At 43.0% G+C, this 23,251-nt stretch overlaps 1 protein-coding gene across 1 annotated transcript in view; it reads left to right on the top strand.

Annotated features, from left to right (window-relative positions):
- Positions 1 to 23,251, top strand: part of LZTR1 (leucine zipper like transcription regulator 1) — a 48,820-nt gene that overhangs the window by 9,288 nt on the left and 16,281 nt on the right. The window contains exons 7-14 of the mRNA XM_014526779.2: positions 1,955 to 2,094; positions 5,046 to 5,247; positions 8,577 to 8,687; positions 10,846 to 10,938; positions 14,163 to 14,258; positions 14,918 to 15,101; positions 17,513 to 17,682; positions 19,084 to 19,240. Coding sequence (XP_014382265.1) covers positions 1,955 to 2,094; positions 5,046 to 5,247; positions 8,577 to 8,687; positions 10,846 to 10,938; positions 14,163 to 14,258; positions 14,918 to 15,101; positions 17,513 to 17,682; positions 19,084 to 19,240 — 1,153 coding nt within the window. The remainder of the gene's footprint in view (positions 1 to 1,954; positions 2,095 to 5,045; positions 5,248 to 8,576; positions 8,688 to 10,845; positions 10,939 to 14,162; positions 14,259 to 14,917; positions 15,102 to 17,512; positions 17,683 to 19,083; positions 19,241 to 23,251) is intronic.

Below are 23,251 nucleotides of genomic sequence, written 5' to 3'. Positions count from 1 at the left end.
GCAGCTCCATCTTGTGCCCCACCCCACCCTGTCTGGGCAGTGCCTGCCCCCTCCCTCCCTTCCTTTACCATGGGGGGGTGTTGATCTGCACCCCCATGCCCCTTCCCTCCCCTTCCACCACAACAGACTTACCAGCTGGAGGCAGCTGTATCAGAAATCAGATTGGTATCGGCTGATATGCCTCCTTAAATATCGGCTATCGGTATCGGCCCCCAAAATCTCTGACGGAGCACCCCTAATAACCCTGTTCCTATAGTGCTATCCATTGCTTCAGCTCAGTTTCTTTCCCCAAGTCTCTTTCCCAAGCCTGCATTCGCTTAGTATTCCTATTTGTCCTTTTCTTTATTAAAATTACATACATTTTTAAGATTAACCCTTTTTCCCTTGGGTCCCCATATATCAGTTGCTCAAAAGGGGTAAGTGATTTAATGAGAACTTTTAAAAATAATTATTTTGAAAAAAATAGACTCTTACCTGCTTGGGATTATCACATTTTTTGATAAGTTTTTACATCCTGTCCCAAAAAAGAATTGGCATAATTGGGTAAGACTCAACCCTAATCTATATAGAGCTGTAGATCTGATAAGTTCTAAGGAGGAATTCTTTATTTCTAATAGGGAAGAATGAGGGAAAAACAACTTATCTCGGGATCTCAAAGTAGTCTGGATCCAATTTTGGGACCTGAATTTCTTTCCTCCCTGGCATACACCTGAGAAATCAATTTACTTTTACTATTCTCATTCTATTGCAACCCATAGCTTGGAATTAAGTTTTACACAGTAGTTGGTAATAATCTTCAACTGTGGTGTGTTGATAGTGTGCCATTACACTGGGGGCTGCAAAATCTCCAATCTTAAATTGCCTGTGTAATACTGATGCATTCACCCTCTTCTTTTTCCAGATGAATTTCAGGAGAACAGCTTGCCAAGCCTATAAATTGCTCTCTGGTGTATGCGTATAGGTAAACATTGGAATAAAAAGAGAAGTTTTAGCAGTATTTTTATTTTAATGGTGGCTGTTCTACCTAGCTAAGAAATCTCCATTTCCACCCACTCTTTCAATCCTACTTTGATACAGTATGTCTGAACACCCCTTCACCTCCCCAAATGCTTTTCAGCTCTCAGAAAACTTTGTAAAAATGGACACAGGCTAGTGAATGGGAGTGCTCAGGGATGATGTAGGGAATAATCGTTGCTGCATTAATGCAGGGAATGGGGCCAGATGACCCTAGAAGTCTCTTCCAACCCTGTGTTTTAGTGTTTAAAAGGTAATGAATACACTGTACACCAGATGTTTCCAAACTTTTTCTTACTGCATACCCCCTTCCAGATTTACCAGCTGCCCCCATATCCCTACCAGCAGATATTTAATATTTTAACCCCTTAAATGCCTATTATTATAATGAAAAGTAAATTTGCCATTACACAATTTCTCCCATGTATGCCCTCCCAGAGATGTCTTATGTATCCCCAGGGGTACCCATACCACAGTTTGGGAACCCCTGCAGTACACTGTCATTAATACTGCAGTAACAATAATAAAATGCACTGCATTATTGCGTTACAGATTATCTTAATTTGTAATGTAAATAGTCATTAAATGAATTTAAGAAAAAAAATATACTGTAGCTGTATACGTATCAGAAAGAAACCCAGTTGCTGTTGATCAGACAACACTCCCTGTATCAGCATCAGCTGATTAGGAGCAGCGTAGCACCAGAGCACTGATATGTCACTGCAAATGAGCATGTGCTGTTTTAGGCGCTTATATGAATGAACAAGCTAAGTCTCTATATACTTTAACCAAATTTATAATCATTCAGTTGGCACCATGGTTTCACATGGTTTCGTGATGGTGGATCTTGATTTAGTAGTATATTCCTGCCATGTGCATGGCATCTTGTAATGCAATTTGGAAAATTTAATTATTCACTTTGGATTTTGCTTCTTTTCAGATTGAACAAAGCGGTGAGATCCCTCCTTCATGCTGTAATTTTCCTGTGGCTGTTTGCAAAGACAAGATGTTTGTGTTTTCAGGCCAGAGTGGAGCAAAGATCACCAACAATCTCTTTCAATTTGAATTCAAGGAAAAAATGTAAGTATCTAATTCAGGTAAACTCACCTACACACTTTTCTGCTCAGAGTGAAAAATCATCGTAATAATAATATTAAGGAAAGGACTTTGTTTCATAATTAAAAATGACTGTTCTTTCTAACCCTAACTCCCTTCTTTTTTAATTAGAGACTTATCAGGCTGATCTGAATCCTATATTGATGATATGATAGCTTGATCTTTTGCTTTGGCTAGATACAGACTTCTTAAAAAAGAAAATCGAACAGATTTCCTTGAAATAATAGCTACCGTACTCAGTACTGTCTACTTTGTCAGTTCCTATGACATAGTACACAACTATTAGGGCTGTGTGAGGCTTCGGACAGCTTCAGATCCGGAGAAGCTTCAGACGCTTCAGGATCCAAAGCAGCACATCCGGGTTGAAGCACTGGCCTCGTTCAGCTTCCCGAAGCGGTTCGGAGCTGCCTCGGAGATCCAGCCATAGGGTATAATGGGGAAACAATAAACTATCTATAACCTTGTGTTTTGTCCAATTTGGATGAAATTTTTAGGGATGGTAGACTCTGCAGAGAGGATGAAGCCTGCCGAGTTTCAAGAAGATTGGTGCAGGGGTTTGGGGGGAACTGTACCCCAAATTCTTGAAAGCAAACTCATGTCACGTCTAGGTGTTACAACGTAGTGGGGTGAAAACTGCAGGGCTGGTAGCTCTTACTGAGGCCACAAAGCCTGCCAAGTTTCAAGAAGGTCGGTGCAGGGGTTTGGGGAGAACCGCCCTGCAAGCTGTGGACAAGCAAAACTGGTGCCATGGGTGCTTGTGGGACTGACTGTGTCTGTCTTGGGGCGGAGAGGGGAGTCACTACTGCAGACCTGGCTGCTAAGCTGCTGTGTTCCCAGTTACCAATCAATCACTCATGATTCACTCAGGGACCAGGGACTCGGGGACCAGCTCAATACACAGGACCTAGCTACTACATAACGACTTAACCAGCATCAATTAGCACCTACAACACCAGGCTAAGGAGAGGAACGAATCAATACAGACAATCAACTGCCCCAAAACACAGTCTTGGCACGAGTTTTGTCTGTCAGCAGCTAGGGGTGCAGGGCCCCAGGACCCTCCTGCACCGATCTCCTCCACAGCTGGCAGGTGTCGTGCCCACAGCAGGGGCCACCATCCCTGCAGCTGTCACCCCGCTGCGCCTGAACACACACAGTGTCACCCATGGCACAAGCTTTGCTTGTCCGCAGGTTGAGGGGCAGTTCCCCCCCCAAACCCCTGCACCGATCTTGAAACTTGGCAAGCTTTGTGGCCTCAGTAAGAGCTACCAGCCCTGCAGTTTTGATCCCCCTGTGGTGTAACACAGCTGTGACATGATTTTGGCTTTCAAGAATTTGGGGTACAGTTCCCCCCAAATCCCTGCACCGATCTTCCTGAAACTTGACAGGTTTCATGCTCTCAGCATAGGCTACCATCCCGTAAAGTTTCATCCAAATTGGACAAAAAACAAAGTTATAGATATTCCATTGATTCCCCGTTATACCCTATGGCCGGATCTCCGAGACGGCTCCGAAGCTTCATAGCCACTTTGGCTGGATCGAGACGGAAACCCTGTCCAGAGCTCCGGATTGGATCGCGGCCATCCGAAGCGGCCAGACCCAAAGCTGGAACGGATTGCTGCCGACTTGCTCAGGCCTAACAACTGTGTCATATCATTTGATGAATTAGGTTGTTGCCTACTGTAACAGGGTTCCTGACTGAAGCCCTGTTACTTGAAACATCTCACAGCCTGTAGTGATTTATGGCCCGGCAGGGCGAGGAGACGCCCCACGCCTGTGGAGAGGGATATGAAGAGGACGATGCCTAAGGAAAGTTGCCTTTGGGCACCACGAGAAAGAAGAGAGGAGCTGCTGGAGGGGACTCCCATGAGGAAGGATCTGAAGGAGGGATCCGTGACACAAGGTCAGCACTGACCGAGGGACTCCCGCGTCCGGGGCTGGCAAACCACAGTCGCTACTTACAGGAGCCTACAGGAGTGGCGGTGAGTCCGAGGAAACCTGAGTTGCCACGCTGGGAGAAGCCGCAGTTCCACACAGGGACGTGGTGAAGCAACGCTGAGGCAGAAGGGGGACGCAAGCCTAAGACCCCAGAAGAGATCTTGCCCATCCACCCAAGAACTCGAGGGGAGAGGGGAGCTGGGTCTGAGGACGGTGAGCCCAACTGCGGGGAGATTCCTGGATCTGCTCTGGCACAGAGCGGGGCAAAAGAGACCGGGCGGCACCCGTAACGAGCCGCTAATGAGTTAATTGGCGGTGGGGAGCTGAGACGTGGGCAAAGAAAGAAATCTTTTGTATCTTTTTCCTTTTTCCTTATTATTTGGAGCAGCCAATGACTTTGAACACAGGGGGTTACAGTGAGTGACCCATATAAGAAGAGGCAGATGGGGACACCCTACATAGGGCAGTTGGCGTAGAGCGGGAAACCCGCTGGGACTGGTTACGGACACAGCCATAAGCCAGCAAAACATCTGCTGGCACTTACCGGATAGATGAGCCACTGGGGACCCTCTTCGGAGCACCGGGGTGATCCCGGGAACAGTCTGGACGAGCTGCTGCCTCCCCTCCCCTCTGTAAAAGAAAGAATAAAGAAAGCACCTAGATTATGAAATAGACCAAACGTGGTCCTTCTGCGGGTACTAATCATTCTAACATCTCTTCCCTCCCCATTTCTTTAATAAGATCGAAGTCATGGCAGGCAAGAACCAGGGGATCAGGCGGTACTCTGCGCGGACATGCTAACACCTGCAACAGCTCATGCATGCCTTTCTGAATCAGTCTGTAAGGTACCACCTTGTCAACTTTTGCTTGTCTAATCCATATAATATTTAGGGTATTCTTAGGGAGTTAATTTTCAAACCTCAGTTTTTCAGTAAGGAATTTTAAAATATTTACTCTGTTTCATATCTTTTTCTCAGTTGGACACGAATTCCTACCGAGCACTTACTTCGGGGTTCTCCTCCTCCTCCACAGCGAAGATATGGCCATACCATGGTTGCCTTTGATCGCCATCTCTACGTGTTTGGTGGTGCGGCAGATAATACATTACCTAATGAACTTCACTGCTATGATGTAGACTCTCAGACATGGGAAGTTATCCAGCCCAGTCCAGATAGTGAGGTAGAAAATGCTCTGTCTGTTTGCTCCTTTTTCTCTTTTTTATGTATTTTACTGCCCTGATAAAAATTGCTGCTTAAGCAAATAACACATTATAATAACCAGAGATCCTGTTTTCCTCTGTTTAAAAATGGCAAATTCTCTGATTTTAAAAAACTGTCAGCCTTCAAGGGAAAACCTGCTATTTCCCATGTTTTTCTCCTTTTAAAGGAGAAAATCTGTACTTTCCTCCTTAAAAGAGAGAATCCACATTTTTCTCCTTAAATTGAGAAGAACATCCATGTTTTTTCTGCATTTTTCTGTGGTGAATGGAAAACCCAGATCCCTGATGATAATTTATGATTGTTAATGTCTCTCTTTCCACCTAATGTTTATAGGGTATTGTGAACAAATTCCTTAGAATGTATCATAACTGTTGATAGTCCCTAACCCATTGGCATCATTTTAAAGACCTTCTGGAAAAGAATTAAGAGGAACATAAAACCTGACAGAAAATCATAGCCCTGCATGTTTCTGAGCAGGAGTCAACCACTAATGGACAATTCTCAGTAAGAGAAATAGAAATGCAAAAAGTTATTGCAGTACAAGGCATCTCCGTACCTAAAAACTAGGTTCCTGACTCTGGGAGAGAATTTACAAACCCGCACTGGGTGCTCAAGTTTCCTATACTTCATAGGTGTAGATTTAGCCACTTAGGTTCAAAATTCACAACACTCAGCGTGCCGAAGTTGGGGGAGATGCCTAAACCATCCACTCTGCTGGATTTCTTTGAGGGTGTTAGGCTTCGTGGTTTCCCTGTTTTACCTGTGGCAGGTTAGGGTGTTAGGTGTGTGTCGTGTCAGGGGTTGATGGCAGTCTTATACAGAGTTTAGATTATGGTTTGTATGGGGTGGTTTGGATTGGACATGATCCTGCCTCAGGCAGGGGGTTGGACTAGATGTCATCTGGAGGTCCCTTCCAGCCCAACTTCTCTGTGACTCTAAGGGTGATCCAGTTGATGTAATACAGGGGCTTTCAACCTTTTTGGGTCAATGTACCCCCAGCGGCCGGCTGTGCGGGGGGAGGAGGGGGCAAGGGGGGTGGCACACGGCCAGATACGGAGTGGGGCTCAAGGCTGGATGTGGAGCAGGGGCAGCCACTGTTCAGGCTTCCCCCACCCCCATGTCCGGCTGGTTGGGTGGTGCCTACACAGTAGCACAGGATCACGAATGGCAGCGCTCCATCCTTGCCAGCCTGCACATACCCCCATGGGCCTTCTCAAGTACCCCGATATAATATATTTGGATTTTCACTAAGGCTTTACCAAGGACCCTTGACCAAAGGCTTCTTGAAAAGAGAAAAAAACCCCAAAACTGAATTGCCATGGGATTGAAGGGAAGGTCCTTTCATGGGTCAAAAGCTGGTTGAGAGATGAGACAAAAAGGCTCTAGTGCTAAATGGTCATTTTTCAGGATGGAGGAGGGTTATTAGTGAGGTCTCCCAGGAATCTATCCTGGGCCTGGTTTTGTTCAATGTTTTTATAAAGGACCTGGAAAACGAAGTGCACAATGAACTTGGAATAATTTAGTATCACCTATACACTTCACAAGTCGTCAGATCCTAAGCACGTGGTAAAGAGCTGCAGAAAAATCTCCCAAAACTGAGTGGGCAAAAATGTGGCAGATGCACTTGTTAACTCTGAAGTTCAAAGTAATACACACTAGGAAAATAACATCAACTATGTATACACAATACTGGCTCTGAAGTAGCCATTATGACTCAGGAAAGAGACCTTGGAGTCATTGTTGATAGCTCCCTAAAAACATTGACTCAGTGTCCAGAAGCAGCAACCTAAAAAGCCAATAAAATGTTTGGTATCATTAAGAAGGGAATAGAAAATGAAACAAACAACTTTGTTTTGATGCTGTATAAATCAGTGAAGCATCCACAACTTGAATACTGTGGGCAGTCCACATCTCAAAAAGGATGTAGTGGAATTTGCAAAGGTACAGAGAAGGACAACATAGGGCACAACTGTGCTGTGATCAGGAGAGCAGAGCTAGTGTGAGAGCCCGGAGGGTGAGGGGATGGTGGACAACAATTCTCTGCTTCTGCTAGGAAGTGGATGTGTTTGAAACTGACCAGCACTCCTGACATGAAACTGACCAGGTCTACAAGTGGAGGAAGCACTGAGGGTTCTAGTCATTGGATAAATGACTGTCTAGGTATTCATAAATCAACTGCTATAACCACTCAGCTGTCCTCAGAAGCCTCTGGGGAATTGTACCCACTAGCAGCACCACAGCATCAACTCTTTGAAGCACTTCATGTTTCAGTTTGTCCCTGCCTAACTCAGATATTCTGGCCTTGGTGAAATTTTCTGGGTTTTATTATTCACGAGGTTAGACAAGATGATCATAGCAGGTTTTTTTACTTAAAAAAATCTATGGGTTGCGGAAGATGGATTTGGAGCCAGATGCTTTTAACAGTCAGGGGATTAAAGAGATAATTTGAAGTTTAGTCCCAGTAGAGACTAGAGGCTTTTTAAAGTAGAGTGTTATTTTTTTCCTTTTGTGACGGCTAGTAATGACTAGATGTTCTGGAGAAAGGGCAAATTAGGTTTCTTCTTCAGCTGTACTTCCTAGTGATCAGATACTCTTCTGTCTCCTATTTTACAGAATCCATCCCAGCAGGCAGCACTGATAGAGAAGCACATGACTGAACTGCTCTGACCCATATAAAATAATGTATTAATTTAAAGTGTCATACACAGGCTTCAGAGTTAGTGCTTCACTGAGACAATGGAATAGTTTACACTTCTGTTTCAGATTGTCAGTAGAATGAGCACTCTGTTTATGTACAGAAATTTTGGAAGATATATCTAAATCCATAAGCACTAAAAATGTTTATTTTTGAAAATAAATCTTTGATCTGAGACAGACTCCCAGCAAGGGACATATTCTGGTAGATACTGTCACTTACAGAATATTGTAGCTTTGCTTATATAAAATGTCAATAATTCAAAGAAGTTTTATGAAAGAGAAGTATCATTAAAAGTGGCTAGAAGGAATCCTTTAGACAGCTTCATAGTTGTTAGGGTTGGAAGGGACCTCAATAGATCATCAACTCTGACCCCCTGCCCTGGGCAGGAAAGAGCGCCAGTCATGGTTTCATATAGTGAAACCAGTCCTAGAACATACATCAACAAGATTGTCCAGGCCTGCATTGCTATTTCATTTCAGGATTGTTGTTCTTCCCTTTCTCATTGATGTTCTTCTATTTTCAGGCAAATCCTTTTTATGAAAAAATCTTTTTCAAATATTGCTCTGTTTTTTGTGCTTTTGTTTTCCTAGCTGCCTAGTGGGAGACTTTTCCATGCTGCAGCCGTCATCTCAGATGCCATGTATATCTTTGGAGGGACAGTGGACAATAATATTAGAAGTGGAGAAATGTACAGATTCCAGGTATTCTAGAGTGCCAAGCAGAAACAATAACCTAATTGTTTATGTTGATTAATTTTTTTCCATTATAATTGCCCATTGTCATTAATTAGCCAACACTATAGTTTAACTGTTCTGACTTGACATTTTCCACGTTTACTCTCAAAATCTTTTTTTAAATGTTTCAGCTAAAACAAGTCAGCTAGCTTACCAATGTTAAAAATGTCTTACAGACATTTCTTTTGGGATCTCTAACATCTTTGTGCTTTGTGTCAGGTGCTTGAAATACAGAAGGGGGTGATTTGACTGAAGCTTTAATTCTCTAAAAATTCTGTTTCTACATCTCTGATTTAGTTAGTTTGTGAGGTGAATATCTACCCTGCCTTCTGCCAGACTTCAGACTAACATGGCTAACTACCTCTATTTCTGCATTGTCAGTTGAGGTTTGTTGCCAAAATCTGCAAACTTTCCATCTATAATAAGCATAGTTTGACTCTTCTGATTATCCATGTATGCTAACCTTGCTTTGCTGCTGACAGTATGGCAGCTGCAGAGTGTTGCTGTATGTGTCCCAGGCTCCATATAGCTGCATACATGGTAGATACAGCTGTAGAGCCACAACAGAAACCAGGAAGGAGGGCAGGGACCTAGGTGGCAAAGAAGCTGTTTGAAGCCATAGTGAATGTATTCTACTCTTAGTTTCTTAATTGTCTTCTAGTCTGCCTCTTGACTCCTGTAAGTCCCAGAAGTTAGCACCCTTAGTGTGGTAGTGATACATCTGAAGTATATGAGGTATTTCTCCCTTGTGGCTGAAAGGGAATATAGATGTTGTAAATCTAGGGAATTTCAGGGACAAGTTGGCAGAGCTACACCTTGTGACAGCAAAATCCTAATAACTTTAGGTTGTTAAGTTTTTTAAGTTGTGGAATTTCCAAAAGTATTCTGCACCTAGGTGGGTCTTTTCTCCACTGATTCCTGACATTCACATGCCCTTTTGGTTTTGATCCCTGCAAAAGAGTTCAGAGGAGAGGTGTCATGAAACTCCTTGGTGGAATTTTGTTTCCCTTTGTATGCCTCAGGGACAGCTTTCTAATCCAGTACATAGTGATTCTGTTTCCTGTGTGGACTCATAGGTATGTGTACATAGACTGAGCATTTGCAGTAGACTACACACTGGTCTGTACAGTCGTACATCTATCTGGGATGCATACTTTAATCTAAGTCGCAAAGATGTCATTGGCCAGAAAGCCATGATTTGCATTTGAGGGGTGGGGGAAGTGGAGGAAGAGGACCCTACCATGTTTTATCCCTAGTAATTGAGCGGTTAGGGTACTCAACCAGAAAGCCAGAGACCAAGGTTTTAGCACCGCCCTGTTGTAGAGATGAGGGTGAACCTGCATCTCTGACTATTCCACGCTATGCTCTAACCACCAAGCCACAAGTTTAGGAATTGCCAGGGCTCTCCTTGTAAGACTAAGCCACTGCCCCTTGCATTTACTAGTCATTGGATAAAATGAATGGAGAGCAGTGCAGTGGGGACATTTCTGCTCTCTTGGGAGTAAAGGTGCAGGCTGGACCCAAAAGGTGTACTCCCTTCTAGTGCAGCAGCCATCTCACTGAGTTAGAGACCCTCTAACTTATTCCCTTTCTTCTGGCCCCACACTATCTTCCTCTCTTGACTGCCCAGGCAGCCAGCTTCCAAGAGAGGGCTGGGGCTAATTTTTCTGGGACTTGTAATCAGGCATGTGAGCATCCTACCTGCATGGCTACTGGGGCTAAAACATGAGATGGTCTTTCCCCTGCCCCCTTCATTTTCCCAGCACTTAGGCTCAGGTATATGCACATGTAGCTGCTCTGCTGTGCCTGTTCATTCTATGCATGTATACTTACACATCCCGAGCATAAAGCAAGGGCGAAAAACAACCAGGTAGACAGCTAGAAAACTGTCATTTAAAATAGAATAGAATTTCAGCTGGGCTCCCAAATCTTGAAACTTGCAGTTTTTGACGTCATTCTTTTGTGTTCTATCACTTCAGTTTTTTCACAAAGTTATTACTATGCAGGAGGTGCATCCTGAGCAATTGTTAATGTTAAATCAGTGTGGAAATTCAGTGGCAATCTTAACCATGAAGCTGTTGAAGTGAAATAAACTATAACAAGTTTTATTTTTTTCTAATTTCAGTTTTCTTGTTACCCAAAATGTACTTTACATGAAGATTATGGAAGACTCTGGGAAAACAGACAGTTCAGTGACTTGGAGTTCGTTTTGGGAGAGGTGCGTTTATTCTAGTGAAAATATTTGAATTTGACAGTTGTCTATCCTTTCTGGCCATACCAGAAGGACACACTCAAGGTGTTTCCAGAACTGGGAACTAAGACAGCTATTTCTATAATGCTGTCCAGCATATCCAGAGAGATTTTTGTACCTACTCTGTGTTCATTTATGCAATTATGTCACTTACTTTGTTTGGTAATATGTTGCAGAGAATCAAGGAATGTGAGGTACACGCTAGATTGAATTGCTGATTCCTTAGTGGTAGTACTTCTATTATGCAGAAGTCATTGAAACTTGAATAAGGTACCTGGACATCGGCAAGAGTTAGTGATTACCTATATTGGGCACATCACTACAATTGCTAATGCTTGTTAATTATCCACCCATTTTAAAATTCAACTGGCCTGTGTTTGCATAGTTAATTTAGAGCTCTTTGTCAAAGGCTATGGGTGAATAACATAGATCTTAATACTTTGGCTTTTGTTCTAATATTTATTGACAACTTGTTATTGGCTTACAGTTGAGCTGAAGCACACAAACACAATTTTCTTTACCAGTTTACATCATCTTTTAAGTTGAGATGCTGAAAACTTCTTAAAAATTTACAAAGCAGCTGACTTATATCCCTGCATGCCTTCAGAGGCAGATTGCTTGGGATAGTTCTTCAAAGCATTTCAGTCTATAATATCTTATGGTAATGAGCTTCACAGTTAATTTGTTAATTTTGAATTTTCCACCTTTCAGTTCCATTAAATATCCCTTGTTCTTGGTTTATGAGGAAGGGGAATCAGAAATCTTCACTGTTCAGTGTTGCATATGCTTTTATTTTATTCCTTTATAGTTCTCTATTTTCCAGTCTCTCTTTCTGGTAGCGTGTGTCCAGGCCTCATAGAATTTGTCCTTTGAATGTGATTTTATTTCACATTCACATTTCTGAAATGTGAATTTGAATATTACTCTCATCTATTTCTCTTTCTTCCCTGCTGCTTTATGTGCATGACCTGCACCTCCAGTTTTCAGTTTGTCAACTCACTGCCCTTTTTTTCCTGCCATGTCACCTACAACGGCTAAGTTTTATTTAAAGATACAAACAAAAAACCCAGGCCCATACAGAGGAACATCAAAAGGTGTGGGCAAACATGCGTTTTAGCCACTCCGAAAGGGAAGAGGAGCTACTGTTCAGGAGTGCATATTAGCACATTAGCCGTAAATGTTCCATCTACATGGTCCTGTTGTGATATAGGCTAGAAAAATCAACCTGATTTATGACCCTGAGGTTAAAGTTGGAGTGTTTTTGCAACACTTGTATAGGCAGTCCTCAGATTTTAGAGACAATTTGTTCCTGAAAACCTTGTTTTAAGTCGAAGCGTTGTAACTCGGAACCAATTTTCTCATAAGAAACTATGTTATAAATGGGGGATTGGTTCCTGAACCAAGGCCCGATACCCTATTTTCACCCAAAATACCCCAGAATTTTGTACTCGATCAATTATAGATGAGTAATATAGCTACATTAATGTATTTATATTGTAAATAGCAATCATATTGATTTGAAAGGACTTCTTTGAGGTGACTTTGCTGGACTTTTTGAAGGGCTTGTGGTTGGACCTTTTGAAGGGATCTTGGCTGGAGTCTTCTCAGGAGTCCTGGCTGCAGGTTTTTTTGGACTCTTGTCTGCTTTCTTAAAGAAAGTATCCAAGAAAGTTTGGACAGATGTTCTCCAGGGAGATGAGTGACACGGTGAACTTGTTCGCTGGTGTGGCATCACATCGGATCAAGTGTTGTAAAGTCAAAACTGATGTCATAAAGTTGAAACAGGGTGTCAGTTTATAAACAAGTGTGAAACGTTGTAACTCGAAATGTTGTAAGTTGAGGACTGCCTGTATTGCTACAGAAATCATGCAGAGTAACTGCTTGTTTCTTTTGTTTGATTTTTATGCTGCTCTCTCCAAAAAAGCTCAGAGCAGCTTACAATAAAAACAGATAAAATAATAACACAGAACTACAAAGAATACCTAGCCAACCCCTCCCCACAACGGACTAGAAGGCTTCCCAAATAAAAAAGTCTTACACTGGCTCTGGTGGGCCTCAAGGATGGGGAGAGATCCAGAGCTTGAGAGCAACAACTAAGAATGACCTCCCACATGTTTTGGCTAAGTAAGCTTGGCAAATAGATGGTACTTGCAGGAAGTTGCTTTTGACTGACCTTAGGGATTGTGATAAAACATAAGGGAGGAGGCAGTCCCTTAAGTATGTAGGACAAGGGCGGGCAATTATTTTGGGCAACTCTTGCTAGCTGTGGCCCCAGTCTCCTTCAGCTGGCTTTTACAAACCAGAACTGGCGTGGATCCAATTCACAGCTGGTCTCACTTTTGTTCCTGTCATTGGCAATATCATCTCTCAGAATAGTATTTCAGGTTTATTTATAGGACTGTGATAGGGAAGCAATCTCAATTTATAACCAGGAAAATCTGTAAGTTATTGAGACACATGTAGAATCCAATAAAGCCATTTTAAGAATCTAGATTTTAAGAGCAGTAGCAAACAAATGCTGCTTGTATGTTATAATGGAAAAGACAATTGGACCATGGATAGAATCTGATCATCTGGAACCTGTCTCAGAAGAGGTGAAATTCCTTTTATTTTCATTCTCTTTGAGTAACATGCTATGTGAATATGTCTTAACACAGGCCAGTGACCTTGAATAATGGCAGGCCCAGCTGCTACAGTGAGCTGCCATTTACCTTCCTCCTTACCCCCCACCAGTACACTGCAGACAGAGACAATGCGGGGTCACATCTCAGTAGCCCCAGCCTCCTCATCAGCTTCCTTTTCCCTCCTTGAGAGACATCACTGCTGCAGGGGAAGCTGTCGTTTAGTACAGCAGCTGCCAAGTGTGGATCCTGTGGCAACCCCTGCTATAGCTGCTTCCAGTTGCTGTTGAGGGGGCAATCAGTAAAAGTAAATTCCGTGGTGAGATAGGCAGTGGCTATAGTATGGTGTCTGGGGTAACCCTCTAGCTGCTGGCCACACCAGCACCTCCCACCTACAGCAGCATCTTCCTCAAGGTGGGGAGGGAAGGAATGGGAGGCTGATGAGGGCATCAGGGCTACTGGGATGCAAGCCCCCAGCTGTGGGGACTCTCCTCTGGGTGAGATTTAGCCCATGGGCCATAGGTTGCCAACTGCTGCCTTAATGTATGCTTTTTCTCTCACTGCTGACAGAAAGAAGAACGAGTCCGTGGTCATACAGCAATTGTCACAGCTCGCTGCAAATGGCTAAGGAAGAAAATTATACAGGCAAAGGAAAGATTGAAACAGGCAAGTAGCGCACAGAAATAGTCTTACGGCAGGTTGATGCTTAACCTGGCTGAGTTCGGCAATAATTAGTCAAAAGACTAAAAGGATCTTAGAAATAGAAAAAAAATAGAATAAGATTTGCTCTCTGAATAGGGTCTTTTTTGGTTTGTTTACCATCGAGCAGAGTTTTAGAATCACATCTTCATGTCATTAGATCCCAGGTTTCCTTCAGCATGGAGCTTAGGGTATGTTTGAGAGTAGGCAGGGGACATAACAGGACAAGGCCAAAACATGTTGCACTCACACTAATCAAGGAAGACCAAGGCAGAAAATTAAGGAAAAAAGGGATATGCATTCAGTCTAGGGATTACTTAAGTAAGCCAGATGCTTTCATATGAATGGGGTTTGATGAAGTTACGCCTAAAGTATTCAGTCAACTGGCTGAAGTAAAAACACCTTACAAAAACAAGTCAGGTCACAAAGGGACGACAATGGTAAAATCCGTGTCACAAACCCCAGGAACAATGTAAAGCCATTGTCTTGCACTAGTATTATATTTCATGTACACTTATAGACATAGTTCATTCTCTGGTAAATCCGGACTTCTTCACCCCAGCCTTGAAGGGTCACCCAGACAACCTTAGCTTATTTTATATTGCTGCTTTTTTTTATCCCATTAGAAATCTAAGCAAGAGATTGAAGAAGAGGGACGAGAGATGTCCCAGAAGGAAGGAGTAGGTGGTAATGTTAAGCCATGCCGCCAGCAGCCGCTGCTGGAGGTGACTATCCGGGAAGCTGAAGCGCAGCCCTTTGAGGTGCTCATGCAGTTCCTGTACACAGATAAAATTAAATATCCACGCAAAGGTAAGACAGCAGGATGAGGACTGTGGTGTAAGCCCAAAAGACAGCTGTATTGGAAATAACAAAAACTGGCTACTAATGAGCAAAAATTTATTTATTTCCTTTCAATTTAGAACAGTAGCAGGTGTTCACAGGCAAGCCCTAAGAATCTACCAAGATATTTATTTCTGTAATTTTAAATAAAACTTTAATCAGCCCATAGTGACTAGCACTTCTGACAGGAGATGGTACTAATCTCCTAATTCTTCTCAGGGACCAGGATAAAATGAAGGGGGGGCATTCTTCCAGCCCTAAAATTCAGGCTATTTTAGACAAGTGTGGGAGGACATTCCCTAGCTTGTACCTTTATAGAGAGTGCCCTGCCACCTGCTGATTTTCTAGTGTGTTCAGTGAGATTTATAATTGGCACCTGCACTGGCTGCAACTATGCCATGGTATCACAGGGACAGAGTTGCTTCCTGGGAAAACTGGTCTCAGGCTCTATCTGAGCATTTATTTTGCCATTGTAGGGCAGTGTAGTTCAGTGTATGGAGCAGTAGCCCTGGATTCAGGATCCTGGGTTCTGTTCTTGGTTCTGCTGTTGTTCTGCTGGGTAAGCTTGGGCAGGTTGCTTTGCTTCTCTGTTCTTTGCTATTCTCTGAAAAATGAATATAATCCAGTTTGTGTTTTGTGGCATAAGGGTGAAAAGACTTAGGCAATTTCTGTAGCTCAGGACCATCAAGTTAAAAATTCATCTGAGCCTTTGAATCCTCCTTTAGTCCAAGAAGAAGTAGATCCCCATTGGCAAGCTTAATGTCACAGCCAGGTCAATGTGAAGCCCAGGCCCAAGTTCAGTAGCTCAACAAAAGTATTCTCTTCCCATGAGTGTGGATCCTGAACCACAACCGTTCATGTAGTGTTCTTAGAGGGATTACCCTCAAAACACAAGTTTACTTCCAGTAGAATGCCCTGCTTTCTGTCCATTTGCAGACTAATATGACTAATTCCCTCTCTCTAGTGTAAGTGAGGATAGAATTTAACCTGTGACAGGTTATTTTTGGAAGAGCATTTGTTCCATAAGAAGATCCTCTTGCATATAGAGTAAATAAGTGATGAGAAAATTATGGAGACTGCTAAAGTAAAGAAGAAACTACTTTTTAAATAGTAGGGTTCCAAATTCTGAGATGTGCTGGGTACTTTAATTTCCCATTGCAGTGAACTGAATTTCCAGATGCTCAGCAGAAAGAGACCACTCCAGGCCGACCCACTTTAAATACGATTATGGTGCTGAAAGATGTTCAGCAGGCTAGTCTTGCCCATAACGTTGTAAAAAAAAAGCTCTTTTTTTTCTCCACTTGGACCATCTTATGACAACTCCCTGCTTTATCTGTCACTATCTAAGCTAACCAGGAGCCTGTGAACACTCCACAGCCCCCAGTTCTTGCTGCAGTTTTCCCCACCTCCTGGGTTTCCAGTACCACTTGGCAATAACAGTCTCAATCATACCCCAGCCCCCCTTCATTTTAGGAGTAGTAAAAAGTGGGAGACTTAAAATTTCACCAAGGGAGCATAGTTTTTTTGCTGCTAGCCCAGGGAGAAGAGAAATAGGAGGATCTCCACTCTGAAAAGCCTTTGCTAGATCATGTCATCCCAACACACAAAGCCACTAGGCCTCCATGAGAAACAAGGCACTGACTGGCAAACCTACCCACCATGAGCTAGGGCTTTTTATATTGGGGAAACAGTTATGGCAGATAGGCAGGGCTTTCCCAGCACAGAACTTTTGCTGTCCAAGGGAAGGAATGTCCTTTCACTTGATCTTCCCAAAAGCTCTGTTTCTTCCTTGCTACCTATACCTTCACTATCTATGCTTTCCTTCTTCCCCCAAGATTATACCGGCTTCTCCATGAATCCCAAACCCTTACAAGTCATATGTCCTCATGTCCACACTGAGTCTGTTTTAATGGGGATCAGTCAGAATCAGCGAACCTATTGTGAATGAGGCAGAAACACCAGTGACGTCAATCAAAACTGTTGGGTGTTCCACACTATTAAAAATTAGACCACTTACTTGGGCACCTGTGTGTGGATTTAGGATCTTAAGTTAAAGCTCTAGTTTTGTTTTATTATTAAGTTTTGCCCCAGGATGTTCCAAAAATTTAGTAAGGCCAGAAAAGGGCTTTTTTACCTCATCAGCTTTGAAGGACTTTTCATTGACTGGTGCTTACTACTCCCTGATCTAATCTAAACTGAAGTTGATCTTCTGTAATAAAAGTACTTTGTTAATTGCCTTTGGTTCTGCTGTTCTAATTACTCAAGATGGCATTGGAAGTTACCTTAAGAAAATTCTTAACCTGCTTAGATCTCTGAATAGTCTCATATTCGGGGTCTCTCCAGAGCTGTGAAAGGATACTGTTTTCCTTTGTGATTTACAGGTCATGTGCAGGATGTTCTTCTTATCATGGATGTGTATAAACTAGCCCTGAACTTCAAGCTCTCTCGACTAGAACAGCTCTGCGTCCAGTATATTGAAGCATCTGTAGATCTCCAGAATGTGCTCACTGTGTGTGAAAATGCTAACAAGCTTCAGCTAGATCAGTTAAAGGTAAATCCCTATTTACAGAGTAACTGATCAAATGTAATGAATAAAGTATCAAGAGTAGTGGATGTAGACACTGGTTACAAATGTTACCACATAATGCTGTGGGTTTTAAGGTGATCTGACTGTGTAGCTGGAAGCATTTATTAAAAGAAATTCCTGGATGCTTGGTATTGGCGGAGAAAGTTGATTCCTTACTTATAGACATGTCTCTCTGAGCTGAAGAGCTCTAAAAACCCCTTTACCTAAAATACCTCACCTACACTTAGGAGATATGGCTGGTTCTGGTGAAAGTTTCCAGCTTTCTTAAACTCGTTTTTTTTTCTCTGCAATCACAGTTCTTTGAATATATATCCATGTAGATCCCACTGTAGGGGCTAGTGCAGCTCATGTATGTACAATCAAATTTTTTAATAGAAGTATTTATTTGGATTGGTGTGTACAGCCTGTGCTACCTCATGCTCCTGTGCCTGCTTATAAGTGGCAGAGTGACCTCAGTTCCCTCTTACTTCTCATTGCAGAGAGATGGAACCAAAGGTGTTTCCATCCTGCTGCACTCTGCAGAGATCTTGAAACTGGTTCTTCAACCCATTCAGTGCAAAATTTTGCTTTCATGCTTTTTCTTTCAACAATGTACCTTAAAAAAAGGTGGAAAGGAGAATTAATTGGCAACTCAGGAAGATACTGGCATATTTTGCACCCAGGATACTTGAGTGCAAGCCATAGGCTATGTGGCTCAGTGAGAAGGTTGATAGCTTGGAAAGGAGGGGACCCTTGGTTTAGCCCAAGTCTTTGCTCCCAACAAGTCTGGAGCTCCCTCTAGCACTGTCCTCTATCATTTTTCCCCCACCAGTATTACTGGTTCAGCTTCAAGAGGAGCACCAGAGAAGGGACTAGATAATGCTTGATGATTACAACGATATGTTGGGAAATCAGACACCCAGGTTCAAACCTACTCTGGGCCAAGTGAGCATAGAACAGGGTCTTTTGGATTTCCAGGGTAGTTCTCTTGCCATTCAGCTATTGTGGGGAAAAGCTGGTAATTCTCCCTCTCTCACTCTGTTGCCAGTACACATGTCCAGTCTGCATGACTGCATAGTTGTACACATGCTCAGTGGTACACATCCAGGGGTAGAATTCCACTGGGTGCAAAGGTGTCGAAATGCCTTATAGATGACCAAACCTAGATTCTTAGCTATCCATGAAGGGAATATTATTATAATTTTTAATTAAAGAAAAATAATTTTCCTATTTTGTCTTTAATCCTCTCATTTCTGATTTAATGTCAGAAAAAGCATTCAGTTAGGAAAAGATTTTGAAATGAAAGCTTTGTAATTGTTTTTCTTGCGGTCTGTATAAAATGATAGGATTTCAGATGGGACACCAATGACTTTTTCATTCTTTAAGGAACATTGCCTAAACTTTGTGGTGAAAGAATCGCATTTTAATCAAGTAATAATGATGAAGGAATTTGAACATCTTTCCTCATCCCTGATAGTGGAGATAGTACGGAGAAAACAACAGCCTCCTATTCGAATGCATTCTGATCAACCTATTGATATAGGTAAAGTAACTTCCTCATTGCTCTAAAAGTTGCACTTTTTTTTGACACACTAATATGATTAGGACCTGTCTCTCTCTGTTACTGCCCATTGGTTATGCAGTCAGTATAGCCTCATTATTGCTTCCTGCTAGGTGTAGACAAGGATATGTCATTATCCTGATTAAAGCGATTTTCATGTTGTGAATGTCCAGCTGTTATTTTTATCTGCTGTATCTTAGAAACGATACCAAGGACTCCTAAATGCTCTGGAAAAGCTGCAGCTAGTACAGAATCCAGTGCCCCAACTCTTTAGGACATTGATGTGTTATGCTGCTATTTTCTATATTGACTCCTGCATATTGGTATCACAGACATTTAATGGGACAATTTCCATGACTAGAATATCAACATACTTTGCTTTGGAAGGGTAGATCTGGTTAAAAAAAAATAAAAAAAAAGGAGGTGGTACTGTACTAGACTTTGGACAGAGCCTTGTAATAGGTGCTAGTTACTGTCTGAGCGTCTGAGTCCCAATTGCCAGGCCTTTTTATACCACCGTACCTTCAGTCTTGGCTGCAGCACTGGTGCCAGTCATGGATTGGCTTTCGAGCAGGCTTCATAGCTGCCTTGGACTAAAGAACAGCTGACATCACTTTCTCCCATCCCCTCCCACTCTTGACCCAGGCATTATGTTGGCTGCCCACACAAAGGGAGAAGGACCTGGCCAGCCTGTAGGCCCTACAAAGCTGGTAAACCTCCCCAAGCTGGTACCACTAAAGGCACCCTTTGGCGTTGCTCTTGGGGAAGCATGGTTGGGATTTGCTGGAAGATTTGCTTACGTACGGTGTTTAGTCAGGGAAATGATAGTTGCAGGGAGGGGAAGTTGGAGTTCTCAAGTTTTGGGGTATTTGAAGAATTCTATTAATGGGTTTTTTTCTGTTTATTGTAAGCTACTCAGAGTCTTTTTGGATAGGTCCAGGATATAAATCTAAATAATTAGAAGGCCCAGTTGTGATGACTTGTCTAGAATGCATGCTGGATGTTATTATTTACCCAGATGGCAAGGGGGTCTATTATCTCTTCCCACCTCAGGTTGGTACAGTGCCATGCAGATGCAGCAGAAGAAGGTGGCACAAACTAATGGTGGCCTGCTTCAAAATGGTTCATGAAGCTGTTCCCAGACAGTAGAAATTGAGTTTTCAGGGTGCATATCTAAGAAAATAAGGGCACAACGTGGCCTTGTCACCTGGCACTATATAGCAGAGGTCAAAGGGCAGGCAGGTCCTTTAATCCGAGAGCCATGGAGATTGGCGTGAGTACCAAGAAGAGGCTCCTTGAAGCAGTAGAAGGGGTGGGAAGGTGCAGTGTGGGATGCAGGTGGATTGACCAACTGCCTAACATGCTCTGCTGGAGGTTGGAAACATGTTGTATTTACTCAAATAGAAGACAACCCTGTTCATAAGATGACCCCCCAATAATTAGATTCTATATATGGGAAAATTATAAATTTGTTATAATTTTCCAGGTATAGAATCTAATTATTGGAGGTTTTACTTGAATTTGTCCCCTCTCATTGCTACAGCAGGAAAAATAAATCTGGGAATCAGGTAACCCTTTGCTTTCTGCTTCCCACCAACTTTTTTCCCTGGCAGCCCCTTCTCCCTCTTTTTTTACTGCCAGACTGTGCTCTCCTTGAACATGTGGAAGTGAGGAGCAAATTTGAAAACAATAACCTTAAATTAAACGTGGCTGTATCAATTTGCATATAGCACTTAGTAGATCCAGAATTGATACGTTACCTTTTCTTGAAACTGCTGCAAATTTTAGCACAGGTACTCCATAAACACACTTTTGAGTAGCACTTTGGCACCTAATTATATGTAGTACAAACTATGCCTGATATTAGTCCAAAGTCAAAGGCTTATACTTTACCACATAGTTCATTAGACTGGGCCCCACCAGAATCAACAGCATCCAAAGCCATGATGACCCTGTAACTCAGCACTGCTGAGTGTGTGTCTGTGTACTCCAGATACCTCCCACAAAGGAGCCTTGTGCTAATTAGCTCCCACTCCTGCCTGGAAGTGGGTGTTCTTGTCACAAATCCTTGGGATGCTCCAAAAATGTATATGCAAATGAGGTACAGGGCAACCTGGTCCAGCTTCACCTCATGGAGGGCAGGACCACACTAATCATGTGCACCAGGCTGAGAGAGGGACTGATGGAGGGAGTCTGGGTGAACGGAATGCAGTGTTGTGGCTCACCATGACTTGAAAAAGAATCGGTGGTGATGGGGACCGCGTGTAATGGGCACAACCATATGTCTTATTCAGATGGGCTGTACTAACTTGAATTTATGAACATGAGCCTGCAATGCGATGCGGCGGCTAGTAAAGCGACCAAAACGCTGGCTTGCATCCATAGATGCTTCTCAAGCAAATCCCGGGACGTCATTCTCCCCTTGTACTCGGCCTTAGTGAGGCCGCAGCTGGAGTACTGCGTCCAGTTTTGGGCTCCACAATTCAAAAAGGATGTGGAGAAGCTTGAGAGAGTGCAGAGAAGAGCCACGCGCATGATCAGAGGTCAGGGAAGCAGACCCTACAATGACAGGCTGAGAGCCCTGGGGCTCTTTAGCCTGGAAAAGCGCAGGCTCAGGGGTGATCTGATGGCCACCTACAAGTTTATCAGGGGTGACCACCAGTATCTGGGGGAACGTTTGTTCACCAGAGCGCCCCAAGGGATGACGAGATCGAATGGTCACAAACTACTTCAAGATCGTTTCAGGCTGGACATAAGGAAGAACTTCTTTACTGTCCGAGCCCCCAAGGTCTGGACCAGCCTGCCACCGGAGGTGGTTCAAGCGCCTTCATTGAACACCTTCAAGATGAAACTGGATGCTTATCTTGCTGGGATCCTATGACCCCAGCTGACTTCCTGCCCTTTGGGCGGGGGGCTGGACTCGATGATCTTCCGAGGTCCCTTCCAGCCCTGATGTCTATGAAATCTATGAAACTTATTCTTGTGTATGTTCCCATCTGCATGTTTGCACAATGTGGGCCGTGTGTTTTATAGTCGCGCTTAGTGTGGTCTGCTTTTAATTTGCTTCATAGTTGGTTTCCACTGCTAAGCACATGCTGCTTTGCAGCAGCAGTTTAATTGATACTGTATTTAGTGAGACTCTTTGTATGAGACTATAAGACAAGGGGCTTTTTCTCCCATGCCAATTGGGGGAAAGAAAACCTCGTTTTGTATTTGAGTAAATACAGTAATATGAATTGCTTCATAGAGAAGTGCTTCCAAGATTTTCTTCTTTCTGCAGTGTCGTTTCTGAAGCAGAATGGGTAATTTTTAAGCACTTCATCGGTCAAGTATGTCTGTAGCTTCACTTTTTTGAGCACACTAAAAGCACCTGGGCCACTTCAAATGTTATTTTTGTCCATGCTGTGAGAGAGCAATGTATGGTAAAGACGAATTCACATGGAATGGCCAGCTTGGCAAGTAGGAATGTTACCTAGGGTTGTAAACTGAATGAAGACAATAAGATGAGGAAACATGTAGCTAAGGTTTTGGATAGGTCATCAACACAGAGTTGACATCATGAAATGTGAGAAACTGATTGGAGAGCCCAGGACAGGACTAAACCTGGAGTCAGAATCAGGGAAGTCTGATAGCACTTGGGTGACAGCAGTGTCACCCAAGTAGTAGTCACAAACTACTTCAAGATCGTTTCAGGCTGGACATAAGGAAGAACTTCTTTACTGTCCGAGCCCCCAAGGTCTGGAACAGCCTGCCACCGGAGGTGGTTCAAGCGCCTTCATTGAACACCTTCAAGATGAAACTGGATGCTTATCTTGCTGGGATCCTATGACCCCAGCTGACTTCCTGCCCTTTGGGCGGGGGGCTGGACTCGATGATCTTCCGAGGTCCCTTCCAGCCCTGATGTCTATGAAATGTGAAAGGGGAGATCAGAAATGAATTGGATGCAGTAGAGTTCAAAAGAAGAGGGGAAAATGGGAAGGGAAAGAATGAAAG

This window comes from Alligator sinensis, unplaced genomic scaffold (genome assembly GCF_000455745.1).
Source record: "Alligator sinensis unplaced genomic scaffold, ASM45574v1 scaffold1580_1, whole genome shotgun sequence".
NCBI classification, from domain to species: domain Eukaryota; kingdom Metazoa; phylum Chordata; order Crocodylia; family Alligatoridae; genus Alligator; species Alligator sinensis.
This window is presented reverse-complemented; position numbering and strand designations above follow the sequence as displayed.